This window comes from Spinacia oleracea, chromosome 4 (assembly GCF_020520425.1).
Source record: "Spinacia oleracea cultivar Varoflay chromosome 4, BTI_SOV_V1, whole genome shotgun sequence".
NCBI classification, from domain to species: domain Eukaryota; kingdom Viridiplantae; phylum Streptophyta; class Magnoliopsida; order Caryophyllales; family Amaranthaceae; genus Spinacia; species Spinacia oleracea.
The window spans coordinates 183390105-183405442 of NC_079490.1; the positions used below are offsets into that span (position 1 = coordinate 183390105).

The 15338-nt window shown below is 38.6% G+C and overlaps 3 protein-coding genes across 3 annotated transcripts; 1 reads left to right on the plus strand and 2 right to left on the minus strand.

Moving 5' to 3' along the window:
- The first annotated feature begins 586 nt into the window (after positions 1–586).
- On the plus strand, positions 587–2519 carry LOC110783758 (phospholipase A1-IIdelta). The gene is made up of 2 exons (XM_021988129.2): positions 587–1178; positions 1655–2519. Exons 1-2 carry the CDS (start codon positions 662–664, stop codon positions 2389–2391), a joined length of 1254 nt encoding a protein of 417 aa, XP_021843821.1. The 5' UTR covers positions 587–661; the 3' UTR covers positions 2392–2519.
- A 177-nt stretch (positions 2520–2696) lies between these two features.
- On the minus strand, positions 2697–5476 carry LOC110783760 (uncharacterized). Its single transcript, XM_021988132.2, has 2 exons — positions 5060–5476; positions 2697–3997 (listed from the first exon to the last, which is right to left on the minus strand). The coding sequence occupies exon 2, from the start codon at positions 3994–3996 to the stop codon at positions 3349–3351; it is 648 nt and encodes a 215-aa protein (XP_021843824.1). The 5' UTR covers position 3997; positions 5060–5476; the 3' UTR covers positions 2697–3348.
- A 481-nt stretch (positions 5477–5957) lies between these two features.
- On the minus strand, positions 5958–10030 carry LOC110783759 (uncharacterized). Its single transcript, XM_021988131.2, has 3 exons — positions 9935–10030; positions 9727–9783; positions 5958–7552 (listed from the first exon to the last, which is right to left on the minus strand). The coding sequence occupies exon 3, from the start codon at positions 6953–6955 to the stop codon at positions 6167–6169; it is 789 nt and encodes a 262-aa protein (XP_021843823.1). The 5' UTR covers positions 6956–7552; positions 9727–9783; positions 9935–10030; the 3' UTR covers positions 5958–6166.
- Between the last annotated feature and the right edge of the window lie 5308 nt (positions 10031–15338).

Here is a 15338-nt window from a genome sequence, read left to right on the forward strand (position 1 = left end):
TGGCCTAGTGGTTAAGACTGAGAGCCTGTGTACAAAAGGTCTCAGGTTCGAATCTCCCCGTCCCCATTTGTAATTTATATTGCCCTTGTGGCTGAACTCTGTTGGGAATGGAAGAAATGCTGGATGATCTTCATTGAAAAAACAAAGCATACTGTTCCATGAGATCGATTCAAGCATAAGGGCATAACTCCCTCTTGGAAATTCCTTCCAACATATGGAGTACTTGCTAATCTTTTCACCAATCAACACTTGTTAATTACTCCATAATACTCCTAATTTCTATTCATAGTAAAATTGTTGGAATTATAAAAAAAATATTACGAAAATGATTGTCAGAAAATAGTGTACAGTTTTTTTTTACCTCTTTTCATGATTAATACTTCATGTTGATATTTATTTTAGAGGTACAAACTACTCAAGTACTGTATGTCTGTATAATCCATTTTTACTCAACTTGTAAATTTAATACTTCGTACAATGTTCCATATATAGTCCATATTTGCATTAGTCAACCCAATGCAAACCTCCAATATTTTATCACCCATGATAACTTGATATCCATCATCACCAACAAATAACACCCCCGCCACCTTCTCTTCCAAAAGTCTCACCATCCAGTTTCAGAACCAACCCTTCCCCTGGTTCTGGTTGGTCCCTTCATATGGCCGAACAAGAGTTAGGACTCTCGGAATGTGGCCCTACATGGCACCAACTCCTTGGGTCCAACAACTGGGAAGGCCTTCTAGACCCACTCAACGAGGACCTCCGTCGTCTGATCATCCGGTGTGGCGATTTCTGCCAAGTCACCTATGACACCTTCATCAACGATCCTAACTCCGCCTACTGCGGCTGCAGCCGCTATGCCAAGTCAAGCCTCCTCCACAAGACAGCTTTCCCGGGTGGCGGGCATAAATATGACGTAGTTGGCTTCCTATACGCCACTGCTCGAGTTAGTGTTCCTGAGGCCTTTCTTCTAAAGTCATTGTCACGTGAGAGGTGGGATAGGGAGTCTAACTGGATGGGTTATGTTGCTGTTTCAAATGATGAGGTTAGTACGGAGATGGGAAGGAGAGAGATTTATGTGGCATGGAGAGGAACTACCAGGAGTTACGAGTGGATTGATGTGCTCGGGGCCAAGCTTCAATCTGCTAAGCCCCTCTTACGGGAAGGAAATCATGGTAAGAAAAACATACATGACTTCATTCTATCTGGTGTAGACTGTAGAGCTCTTTATTTTAAGTCCTTTTTCTTCCCTTTTTATCTTTAGCCAGAAAAAGATGACCTTAAAAATTACTAAATGCGAGTCAGTTGTTAATAAATTGAATGATATGTTCTCTTAAAGTGGCAAGAGGCCAAAGCTAAACTAAAATGTTAGCCCTTAGAACATTGACTGAAGCAACAAAATGGTTTCACTTCTGTAATATTGGGTTTCCCTAATTACAAATAGAATAAACTGTCCACATCAAATTTTGTGAGTTGGTGATATATGCAATTGAAGAGCATGAAGCAATATGTGTCAAATGGTATGATAATACAATTACATGACTCCGGTGCGGAAATGAAAGTACAGGTTGTATGCATCACAAGTCATTAGTTTGTCTGGTAATTTGACATGGAACTAATCATTATCTTGTTCAACTTGATATTCCACCAGACCATCAAGGGAATGAAGACAATGGTAGTGATGACGAAGATAATCACAGGTTGCCTAAAGTTATGAGAGGGTGGATGACAATATATACATCTGACGACCCAAAATCCCCCTTCACAAAACTTAGTGCAAGATCACAACTTTTGAGCAAAATCAAGCAACTAATTGACAAATACAGAGATGAGGAACTGAGCATCTTATTCACAGGCCACAGCTTAGGAGCAACCTTATCAATCCTAAGTGCTTTTGACATCGTTGAGAACATTACAACTGAGATCCCGGTATCAGCCATCGTTTTTGGGTGCCCCAAAGTGGGTAACAAGCACTTCAAGGAGAGGTTTGATTCATACCCCAATCTTAAGATCCTCCATGTGAGAAACACAATCGATTTAATCCCACATTATCCAGCAAGGCTCATGGGTTATGTATATCTAGGGACCGAATTAAATATCGATACAAGGAAATCACATTACCTAAAGCACTCAAAAGATCCCGGCGATTGGCATAATTTGCAAGCTATACTGCATGTGGTGAATGGTTGGCATGGTGTTAAGAGGCAGTTTGAGCTTATGATTCAGCGAAGTATCGCTTTGGTCAATAAATCATGTGATTACCTTAAGGAGGAATGCCTTGTACCTCCATCTTGGTGGGTTGAGAAGAATAAAGGAATGGAGATGAATGAGCTAGGTGAATGGGTTCTGGCTTGTCCTGAGGAAGATCCTATTCCTGAATTTGATTAACACATGTTGTTTGGCTTGGTTTTTGTAATTGCTTTTGTTGGAGACTAGATTCATATTTCTTTTGCATTTTTTGTCCCAAATTTTTATCCTCAATCCACAATTTATGATCACGGTTTCACAATTAAGGATATGACATGATTACACCAATGATAAATTAAAACCTTTTTAATAATTGTGTTGTTTATATTCTTTCTTCTTCACTTTAGATAAGTGATGGAATATTAAGAAAATCAATTATAAATTGTTACTATTTTAAGAGAACTAACAACTTTTTGCATACATTTTAAGATAATATACCTAGTATGTGACAATTACGAATAATAATTTATATTATAATATATCCTTAATACAAACATTATTTTCCAAAGTATGAGTGCCGCTCAAATATTACTGCTACACTGCAAATGTATACCAGATAAAAAACAGATAACAACATTGGGAATATAGAACAACAAAACAACAGATTTGAAGTTCTCCGTGGCAAAGAACTATCGAGAAAACTAGATGAACCCCATTGGGAATATAGTACAACATAATCCAAGTAATCAAGAAAAAACTTTAACCAGCAATGATAAAAGAGAAGCAGGATATCTAATTAGGTGTTCAATCAGCAAATGGTGAACTTCCTAGGTGAAGGGAAAAAGTACAAAGCAAGCAAGATTATCTAACCTGTCTCAAAGCTTGCTGTATAACATCCTCATTTATAAACGGCCTTAACGTCCACATTAGACAGTAGCTCTCCAATTCATCACTTGCAGATTTCAGATTTAACGAAGAAACAATGTTTTTCTGCATCGTATACTGTTGTTTTACCATGCTGTAAATCACTGCCATAAAGGAGAGGCACAACCAGCAGCATACAGCTTTTGGGAAGCAGTTACTTCTTGTTGTGGTTCCTGGAACTCCATCTCAATTTGATCGCGGGAGTTCATAAGCTTTTGGGAAGCATTGCTAAGATCATCTAACCTGTCTCATAGCTTGCTGTATAACATCCTCATTTATAAACGGCCTTAACGTCCACATTAGAGAGTAGCTCTCCAATTCATCACTTGAAGATTTCAGATTCAACGAAGAAACAATCTTTTCCTGCATCGTATAATCTTGTTTTACCATGCTGTAAACCACTGCCATAAAGGAGGCACAACCAGCAGCATCAAGCTTTTGGGAAGCAGTTACTTCTTGTTCTGGTTCCTGGAACTCTATCTCAATTTGGTCATCGGAGTTCATAAGTAAAGCATTCCCGGCCTTATCCATAAGACTTTGAAGTTTGTCAATTATGCCTTTGGCTTTAAGTAAACAATCCCGAAGTTTACCCACACTTGTGTTAAGCTGACTAACACTCACTGCACTATCATAAGCATTGATGCAACCAGCTTCTACGTATGCACTGACCCTCTTAGTTTCATTTGCTTTAACGATGCTCTTGACCAGCTCTGACGATTCATATATAGAAGGGCGTCGGAGAAAATCAAGTGCCTGTTGAAATCTGATGAGATACGTCCGTCCAACTTCTACTAACTCTTCAAACTTTATAACTCCCACCATAAACTCTGCCAGGATTTCCCTCGCTTCATCATCAACATTGGAAATTCCTTCTGCTTGCATTCTGAAAACCATATCCATGTAAGTTACTAATTAAGTTGTATATCGAAATTAAAAAAAGCAGTATATATAGCCATATAGCTGAAGTATATAGTCCTAGTACCCAAAAAAGAAACATCAACTATCAATCAACTAGCTATATCTCTCTACCAACATCATCAGCATCATCCCTAAAAAGCACACTTTCCATCTTACAATTTCTTGACTATCATCCTCACCTCCACCTATATCTCACATTAATATTCTTTGGTAAAATGTCAATTTTCATATAAGCTACAAACCTACTTTCAAAGTTTTCATTTTAGCAATAACATTAAATCAAATGTGACTTTATTGTTCCATACAAGCCAATCTCCCACTTCTTAATATATCTAGCAAAGGAGCTTGCACTCTAATACATAACCTTCTCTAAATCCAATCAAACAGTTCCATTTCCAAGCATAAACTACCAGATATCCCTTAGTCATAATTAAACCTAAACAAAGAGTATGTTGATTCCTCCTCGCTAAAAATACTACTACTATCTATATTCCATGACAACGAAACACTATTCAAACCATAGTAGCAATTAGCAAACAAAAGTACACAAACAAGACATACACCTTTATGAAGTATATGAGTATATCAATAACACAAATATGAGATACAATTAACATTCTGATTTCATGTATAATTGGTGCATTAACATTAATAACAACAACTATTTCCTCCATTCCTCACAAGTCTTCTTTCACCAATTGAAATATATAACACACTAAAAAAATCAGCAAAAGAAAATACAACTTGAACAATTAATTAAATAACTCAGCATTTATCCATAAAAATCATATGAAAATTTCAACTCTCAATAAGAAAATATGATTGATACAAAAATTGACCATTATTTAAACCACAAATCACAATTACAGTTGAGCATTTCAATTGCTGAAAAACAATGTATTGGGAAATTTTCAGAAATTAGAGCAACGTAGTTTAACAATTTAAGCAGAATATGGACAAACAATTAGTGAAAAGTTTGAGAGAGAAAAAAAAAGCAGTTTAATTTTTGGAATGATGGATCAAGTACCTTGGTGACGACAGAGAAATTGACAGCGATTTAGAAGATAAAGCGTGTTCCCCGTCCGACAACGGTCGCCGGAGAACGTACTTTATTGCCGGTCACCGAAGTAGCAGACAAAAGAGGGGACGGGAGTCGGGAGATTATGTTCTTTGTGACTTACGAAGTACTCCGTATGAGTCGCGAGTACCGTTCACTCCTCCGAGCAATCCCCTTGTATGCCAATGGCATTATTGTAAATATAATAAAATACTCCGTAATAAACCTAACTAGTACCCATACCCCTGTAATGAGTTTGATTCTAATTAAGTTTTGTGTGTTTAATTTAGTTCAAATTTTTTATTTGGTAAAGATTTGTGTGGGATTCAAGAGGAGTTCAATCTTTCAACTACAATCAGACGAATCAGATATAATCATATTTGTCGAGGCTACAACAGAACCATAGACCGATTGTCCAGGAAACTCTTACTTAACCCCAACGCAATTCACCTTACGGACCGATTATAACTTTGCAATTTAGAGTATGATTATACGAAGTACAGAAGTACGGAGTACTTCATAACATAATTCTGAAGTAACTTAGACTACATTTGATTTAGTATAAAACAATTTCAATGTAAAATGATTTTACAAGGAAAATATTTTTCAAAGGAAAATACATTTCAAACTAGTTTCCATCCCTTTCAAATGGAAAAGATTTTTCCAATTTTAAAGGAGCTATGAAAAATTGATTTTCATTCCTTGGCAAACCAAACAACGTAAATAGATTGAAAAAGGAAAAAATCATTTTTCATGAAAATGTTTTACACCCTACCAAATGGAGTCTTAAACATACTCGAAACAACAGGGCAAGAACGTAGAGCAAGTTTCCCTACAAGTACGGAGCATACAATAGCAGAAAACGATATGCATAAACAGATCAACCCAGATACTATTAACAACCAAAGCAGTATATTGTCAGCCAACAGACACTAGTCAAGCATGGGTGTTTTAGGGGAAGAAAAACCAACTTAAGTAGTTAAACACAGCAAAGAAAAAAGCCTCGAAAATGTCTCCAACTTATTTATTTACACCAATAGTTGATGCGAAACTGGTGGCAAAATCCTCGTAAGCAGCTCAGTAAACACAGTGCATGGTGCCACCAGCTTGTCCCAGAAAGCTACTTGAACAGTCAGGGCTGCCAATATCAATATCATCACCAAAATCCAGCAGATCTAGAGATTTATAATGGTTTGAAGACAGTACCCTATCAGTATCTGAAAACGAGTCCAAGCACCTGTCAGATCTTCCGCTCACCTTGCGGTGATGCTTCTTGTCTTTCGTCGCACTTCCTCCACTACGCGTGTTCTTGCTCTTTTGCTTACCCTTTCCGTGTTTCTTATTACTCTTAGACTGCTGCTGACTCCTCTTCTTTGGATAGTGAGACACGGAAGTTGGTGGTGGATCGTAAACATCAGGAGCCCAAGATACACTCAGCTTCCTTGGAGGCACACCTTCCTTCTCACGGCCACCCTTTAAGGCAGAGACCAGCTTACTTTCAGTTGGAAGAGACAGAGAGCGCTTGCAAGATTTATTTTCAGCCTGAAACTCTGTTGTTTCTTCCTCCTTAACAACAACAGGAAAAGTAGCGCACTTGTGCAAGCACTTGCTAGATGTTTCAATGGATCCCTCCAGATCTGAGCCAATATCACTTGACCCTCTGTCTTTATCTTCAAGACTACTGCTACTACCATCATCATCTGACGGCAGATTCCTGCCACTTTCCAAATTCTCAATTTTCACTTGCAGAGTATCATGAAATGCACTTCCAAGTTTGTTTACTTCAGTGCCACTGCAAGCATGCTGCGAATTCAAAGCAGAAGACTGATCATCGGTACCACTACCATCCACATCAACGCTGTCCATTGAATAAGAACAAGAGAATTGCAGAGACTCAAGTTTCGTGAGCAAACCAATCACAAACTTTCCCTACAACCAGGTATGAGCACTTCAAAGAGTATTGATACTACTAGAGTGGAAATCAACTACTTCCTAGTGAGCAATTCCTGATTTCTCTCTACAAGGTGTGAGCACTTTAATAAAGAGGAAAACCAACAGACGCAAGGAAAGGAACACAAAGGTAGACACAAATCAGTGAAAACAGAAGAAGAAAAAAAAAGCCTAATGTTAACTAAGATTACCACGCCGATCACTTTTTTCAAGATGTTTAAGACGATGGGAACATAATAAACTACGCAAAGAAGTAGCCAACAGAATGGAAGGTACAATAGGAAGTGTAGTGGGCACCGAAGGCATTGTGCTCCGATGCTCTTCGATCCCCCCTCGGGAAATGAGAACCCCAAAATGCAACAAACCAAATATCTGTTCTAGCTCCCTGCTATTAGAAACTAAGTGTCAGAACTTCTGGCCAGGGTAGATGAAGGTACTCAGGCAGCTAACATTCTCTCCAAAGGTAGCATATTCCTTTAGCTTGAGATATTGTGGCACAAAATATATCCGAATCTGCCAAGAAGAATCAAACTGTGTTAGGTCCAAAAAAGACAGTGTCAAGAACTCTAAGCACAATTAACTTGTATAACGTTCACGCAAAAGGGGGAAACAAGGAATATGAAACATCGAACACATAGTATCAAAACTTGCAAGGAAACAAACAATCCCAGCAACCATTCAGAAAGGAGGTTTCCAAGTCAAGCTTCTCGAAGACGAGGGCATGCAGATTTATCTCTATCACATAATCGCAGTGGCGGTGCCAGGATTTTCTCCTTAAGGGTTCGGAATCCTCGGACGTATATAATCCAAAATCCAAATTACAACTAATAACTCGTGGGGCACATGTTCTATCACATTAACATTAAAAAAATTACAATTGAACTCGAAGAGTTTTCATATTTTGAAAGCGATCTATTACATCATCCTAAACTAGTTTTAAAAAAAATCCTTCTTGATAAATGTTACTAAACTATCATTCAAGAGTTGATCACCCATCTTGTTCCGCAACTTGTTTTTCACATAGATTTCAATTTAGCAATTATAACAAAATATTTAAAGTTCAAACCCTAACTTCCTAAATTGTAAAGCGATAAATCATACTCTAAACCAAGTCCAAGTTATCTAGGAGAGTAATTAACATTGAACATTTTATTCACAAATTCATCTGTTGTTCAAACAATTTTGATTAAATATTTCAAATTTTCAAGTAAATAAATTTGCAAAAAGTAATTACAAAGCAAGGAAATTATGGGTAGAGTTTATTTAGGAGTTGTGGATTTAGGGTTTTGCTTTGCCTGTTAGAGAAGTGGGTTTACTGTTTTAGAAAACCAAAAAAAAAATAGAGGAGAAGCCGAAAAAAAGGGAAAGGAAGGGAATTGATCCCCTGACGTCTGGTTAGGTTAGTAAAGCCAAAACCACTGCAGCGCCACATTTCTTTGTGTCATTTATAGAGTTTGAAATTACTTGACCGTTTGCTTAAAGAACCTGCCAGATTTTATTTTAGCTAGTAAGGGTTCAGTTGAACCCACTGAACCCTTACTAGCACCGCCACTGCATAATCGTTAAAGATATCATCAAAAAGTACTAAACATTCCAACTGCATCAGGCAGATAAGCAAAGCAAACAATTATGCTCCCAACTTAATTTCATTGCTGAAGTAATAATTGATGGATACAGAGTACTACATATATTCCACGACCTTATTAGAGAAAGTCGTTGATCTTGACAAGATGCTATAGAGTTTCAGCAAAATTAAATACCACAACACCCAAAAATAGGCGATCACATTGACACTTTATAGAATAAAGCAACGCAAAGAAGCAAATGCTCAAGACTGAACTTCTAATATTAGATGCAAAAGTAATGTTCTTTTTCCTAGCACATCAACATGTGGGGAAAAAGTAAACGATATGGCAATTTATACTCCAAACAATCATCCGAAAAAGAAAGAAAAGTGTTCAGTGCAAGGGAAGTAGGGGGCAGGGCATTAGGGATCCAGAATTTTTTTCGAGCACCTCCTGTTAATCAATCAATCATATACAGAGTAGCATTACTAAGTTACTAACAAACAGCCTAGATTGAAGTAAAACAAATACCAATCCAGTATTTGTCAAGTACAAATATCATGACAGAAGAACAAATCAGACAGCAATGACATTTGACTCCTTATAAAATTCTTAATTGATAAGATTTTGACTTTCTAATAAACATAGAAGACTTCCTTCAAGTTATCAATGTAAACTAGACTGGAACCCAAGGGTGTATCGAGTAATAACTTAAAAGCAAGTTATCATACATCCATTAAATCACCAAAATTCAACATAACAAAACTTAATAAAAAAAACAAGCTCAATCACTATGCTAAATTTCATATTCATAAGATTTAAATATGATAAGACAAAATTCATGTACACCTAACAAAATCCAATTCAAATCCAAAACCATCAACAAATCCCAAAATCAAACAACCCGAACCCTGCATACATCACCAGTGAACACAATCGCAATTCGACCAATTTAAAAAATTAAAAAAATCAAAACAAAACCCTAAAAAAATTAAAAACTAAGAAAAATTAACAATAATTACACAAACAAACACTAGAATCGCACTTTTTCAATGCAAAGCATCAGATCAGAAATACGAATCGGCAAAAAAAACCGAAAATAAAAAAAGTCGAAGAACAAACCTGAATTAGTTCGATCTGGAAGAAGGTAAAAGCAAAACGAGCACGCAATCAAACAACCTTGACAAATTAGGCATTGTTAGTTGCAGCGATTTAAAAAAATATCTAGGGTTTGGGGGGTTTTCTATCAAATTATCTAGATAGATTGCTGACAAATTGACAGACACGTATAAAAGATAGATAGCTATTTGAAGGAAAAGAAAATTCTTACCTTTTTTCCAAGTTAAAGAGGACGGAGTATTATCCTTGTTTTTCTGTATTGCTAATCCGTATAATTTATGGATCTGTCAGCTTCTATTTATACCCAGTCAGTCAAACGTTACCTATTGGGTGGTCAACAGGTCAATTGCCTTGGCAGGCCGGGCTAATGTGTTAACCCCTTCACTCTTCATGGGCCGCTAAATATATCTTCCTTATATGGCCTTCAGGATCCGTCACAGGTCAATTCAATTTGTACCCGGTCTGATATTGGCTCGACTTTGACTTAGACTCGAATAGACCTGATCTATCATAGATTCATAGATCAACTCAAACTCCACCGATTTTCTCAAATTGAAACCCCTAATAATAGAAATTGTATTACTGTGTGTTTAATGAGGAAAAGTGTGTAAAATTGTGGAAATAAGAGAATTTTTAAATTTTAGCTTGTTTGGTAATTTAAATAGAAAAGTAGGGTAAATGAAACGTGTGGAAATCAATTAATTATATTTTTCCTGCTTTATTTCACACTTTCCCCCTCAAAAATGATGGGAAACTGTGAAAAATAAAATTGAACAAGCGAAAAACATGTAATATTCCATTTTCCATAGGGTTCAACAGTAACTAGCCAAACAAATTAAAATTTAGAGATTTCCATACATTTCTTCAGATTAACTTTTCTATAGCTCTCCATAGTTATACTTTTCTCAACATTTCCACGATAACTTAATTTCCAAATACAGTGTAAATGTCGTCCTTAATTTATACGAGTAGTTTGGTCTCCTCCCCTTCTTTGGTTTATCTTTACCGTCCATTGTTGAAGTTTTTGAATTAGGTGTTTGAATTAGTTTTTGGTTGTATTTTGTCGAGATTGGGTTGGTCGGATTCACGTCAATTTGAGTCAGTGTAGTTTCTGAATTTGGTATGGTCAAGTTGTGACTAGGCCATTATTGGGATTGAGTTTGTATGGAATTGTGTTGGGTTTTTATGGATTCAGGTTAAGTTTGATGTTATGCTTCTCAACTTTTGGTGATTCTGAATTTTGCGAGACATGCTACACATTCTCATGTTAGATCAAGCACGAATTGGTCATATTTTATGTTGGTATTTGTTTATGCCAAATTTCGTCTAAGGGGCGACAATTGACTTTGGTCGAAACTAACTAAGAAAATGAATAAGGAAAGCAAGAAAAAGAGAGACGACACAAGGAGATGGTGACGCGGAAAGCCCAGGAATAGGGAGAAAAATCGCAGGTAGCAATGAGGCTACCAATCCACTAATATCCCTAATAATCTAAGTAAAAAGAAAGTATTTTGCGATAATAATGAAGATACAACGATTGCTTAATAAGGGCTAAACTGAAGAATAATGTTGTGTTGCTTGAGTGCTTTTGTTAACGTGTCCTTTGCTTGTTATAGCTTCGTCCTTTTATAGCTTAACCCCAACGGATAAGTTGGTTATCAGAATCCCTAAAAAATAGGAGATCATTGAGCACCAGTCTTTCCACGTCCCTTGCTTATCTTCAACGGCCTACTTAATCCCGGTTGCTTCCTTGACTTGTTCAAACCTCTTCACAACGCTGGACCTTGGGCCTTAGGCCTTGGGCTTTGATCTTAACCTAACTCTTGGTCGTATATCCTTTGTCATCGGTCGCTTGAACTTGCTCACGACCTTTCCAGGCGACACATCTTACCCTGCAGTCACGACAGTACCTGGCGACACGACACGATCACACGATAAAACAGTTACGTCGTTATTAGTACAAAAAGTGGGATAACATTTTGCCCCCAATTTTGATTTTGCAAAACAACGTACAACAAAGTTACAATTTTAAAATTTGAACAAAGAAAAACCGTCCAACTGCTTGGACTTCTGGAACCGCTAAAATCAGGCCAATAAATAACAAAAAGGACATGCAATAATTTTCACAACTACTTCAAAAAAGCCCAGAGAAATTTCTAGATCTAGAATCCGAAAGAGAGAAAGAGAGAAGGAGAATCAACTTCCTGTTTGATTTTCGCCGCTGCTCGAGTAAATTTTATCAATTTCTTTTGTTTTTCTCACTGATTTTTTTGCGAGAGATGGCTCGACCTTAGATAGTAGCACTTAGAGAGAAAAATCAGGTTGAATCTAGTCGGATTAGTTCGAACCACCCGTTTTACACTACCGTTGCTGATGTGCAAGAGTTGCTGCCAATTTCCGGTCTCCCGTCGTCGGTGGAGGTTGTGATTCCTGGTTCGAAGGAGGAGGCGTTTCATTGCCCCCAGGGGTATGTGGTGCTTTACGAATACCCTTTTCTCACCGGCTTGCGATTTCCTTTCACCCCTTTGGCTAAGTCGTTCATCGAGGTGCTACACCTGAGTCAAGGGCAGTTGATATCACAAATCTGGCGGATTTTCTCAGTAATAGATTGGGTTGCCGCTGATTGGGAGATGCCTTTCGATTTGGCTGACCTTCTCTATACTTACGATCTAACGATGAAGGACTATAGTCAGTATACTTTGGTTACAAAGAAGTCGATGAAGAATTTGGCAACTGGTCTGGGAGTGAACAACAGGGGTTGGCAAATTCGATTCGTTTTTGTGAACAAAGATTCATTAGGTGAAGTGGGCGAATTTCTGGTTGAAGAGTGGACACGAGAAGGTAAACATATGCCAACATTTGCGTTTTGTTGCTATTTTACTGAACATCGCCTTACTTTGTGTTGTTTTGTAGTTGTGGACGTGTCGTTGGTGGATTTAAACGCCGACTCTCACGAGAAGACGGTAAGGTTTCTGGGATATTCTATTAGTGAAAGGATGTTTCATCGCAACGTGATTCGTTCGGGGGATTTAAAAGGCGAGGAAACATGCGACGTTGAGGAGGAAGAAGAGTTGGACCAGAAGACGCGTTGAAGAAGGAAGAGGGATTTGTGTGAAGAGATTGTTGTTAATTCTTCTTCTAAGGAAGGAAAAGAGGGCCAGTCTGAAGAGGAGATGGTTAACACTTCAGGTATGGTTTTCGTGGGTTTGATATATTTGTGTTTGAGATTTGTATTTTGGTTGACGGGTAGCATTTTGACATGATGAGTTTAATGCAGAACATACCTTGTCGTCGAAGCCTATGGCTAGGATGTCAGCGTCTGAGATGGCTGAGCGAGCGAGGAAACGTCTTCGGTCGACTATTGTTGCGGCGACTCCTGCTTCTGTGTCCATAAGTCTGTCTTTGGTAGCTCGTCACTCCAAGATCAATGGTAGCATGAAGACGCCGGTCGTTATTGATGGCAACGGTCCTTATCCGATAACGTTGTCGTCTCCTCCTAAGCCTTTTAAGATGTATGTCTTGTCGACCAAGAATTTGCCAACTGAGTCGATTAAGAAGTTACATGTTGAGTCAAAGTCTGCTGTCGGGAAAATAACTATCTCTCTGCCCTCGAACTTCTTGTCTAACGGAAACACCTTGGTTATCTTGCCATATGCTGATCGTCTGATGTTGCCTTCGTCGTTTGCACGATATCGGGTGGCGACGCCTATGGCTACCTGTTCTGACGCTGCTGAGTTGAGCTTAAGGGTTAGTTCGACACTGCTAGCACTGAGAACAACATTGTCGCCATCGACCAAGGAGGCGACGACGACGCTGTTGCCCCCGCTACTCAGGAAGGGGAAGAAGAGGAAAATGGGGAAGAGGCGCCCGTTGCCGCTGACGCGCCTCTGGAGTAGGAAGTGGAGGGTGCCTTAGCCTAGCAAGACTAATTTGTAATAGATGTAGGTGTTTTTTTAGTTTCGACTGACTTTGTGTTTTATTCTGGCATTTTGGATGTTTTTACTCGTCGTCGATGGCGGTGACGAGGTGTTAAGATAATTTGCTTGCTTTTGGTTTGTTTATGTTGTCCGTTGAGGCGACAATTTGAATTCGAAGTCGTGGCCCTAGGGGTCGCGCATTTTGGTATTTATATAAATGGGTACTTTTGTTTACTTGCTTCGTTTTTGTCTGGCTAAAATGATATTTTTGGTCACGAAAACGTCGTTTAAACTTACGTTTTTAGTGCATTGTCGTTGTTGTACGCAATGTGTATAGATGTCACATGTGAGGTACTCGATAACGAAGTATGTGCACATAAATAGTACATGCGTTGTTTAGTAGTCGCTCTTAGTAGCGACACCTCGTCGTTGGGATCCAATTAGTTTAAGGGTCATGACCATGTAGATGCGTCGTCGCTTGGTGTAGTTGTCGCCTGTTGATGACGCTTGTGTTTTGTCGAGTGCTAAACCTGCGAGATGAACATGGGTTGCTAGGAGAATAGGTCGTTGGGGGTGCCAACGGCCCTCCGATGCCTAAGTCAGTAATGGTCTTGGATAAAAATGAAAACGACAAAATACGCAAAGGAAAAAATGAAACGAAAGCAACAAAATATGTAAAGGAAGTGAAAAATAAAATAAAAGCGTTAAAGCTGATAAAATTGTGAACGACGGGGGTTCAAAAATGGTAAAGCTTAAGGTGGGTGGCATTCCAGCTTCGAGGGACCAACTTTCTGTTCTTAGTGGCAAGTCTGTATTCACCTTTGCCAATTATCTTATCGATCAAGTATGGTCCTTCCCAAGATCGTGTCAGTTTACCTGCATTCAACTCCCTTATGTTTTGAAACACTTTGCGCAACACCCAGTTTCCCTCCTTGAAGATCTTTGCTTTGACGTTCTTGTTGAAACACTTTGCGACGATCTGTTATTTTGATGCCATCCTTATCATTGCTGCTTCTCTAAGTTCTTTTGTGTCGTCAGGTTCTCACTTAGTTCCACGTCGTTCTGTTCTGGTGTCATCAACTCGTACCTCGCACTAGGCAGTTTCACTTATGGGGGCAGTATAGCTTCGCACCCATAGACGAGTGAGAAAGACGTATGCCCCGTCGACGTCATAGGCGTCGTCTTGTTGGCCCACAAGATGGAGGGCAATTCTTTTGCCCACCGCCCTTTCTTCGCGTCTAGTCGTTTCTTCAACGACCCAATGATTTTTTTTGTTGGTGGACTCCGCCTGGCCGTTTGCTTGAGGGTACCTTGCATCGACGTCTTTAGCTCGATGTTCCATGTTTTGCAAAATGACCTCGTCTTGTCTCTTATGAACTGAGATCCATTGTCGCATACAATCTCTGATGGTACGTCGCACCTGCATATTATGTTAGTCCAAATAAACGAGCATAATCCTTTGTCCCTTACTTGCTAGAACGCACATGCTTCTATCCACTTAGAAAATTAATCCATCAGTGCTAACATAAAGACCTTTTGTCTTGAGGCGACAGGTAGTTTTCCAACGATGTCCATCCCCCATTTCATGAAAGACCAAGGTGTCAAAGTTAGATGTAAATATTCAGACGGTTTATGTGTCATACCTACGTACCATTCAAAAACAACCAAATCAGTCCTTGTGTTTTCATTAAGCGATCC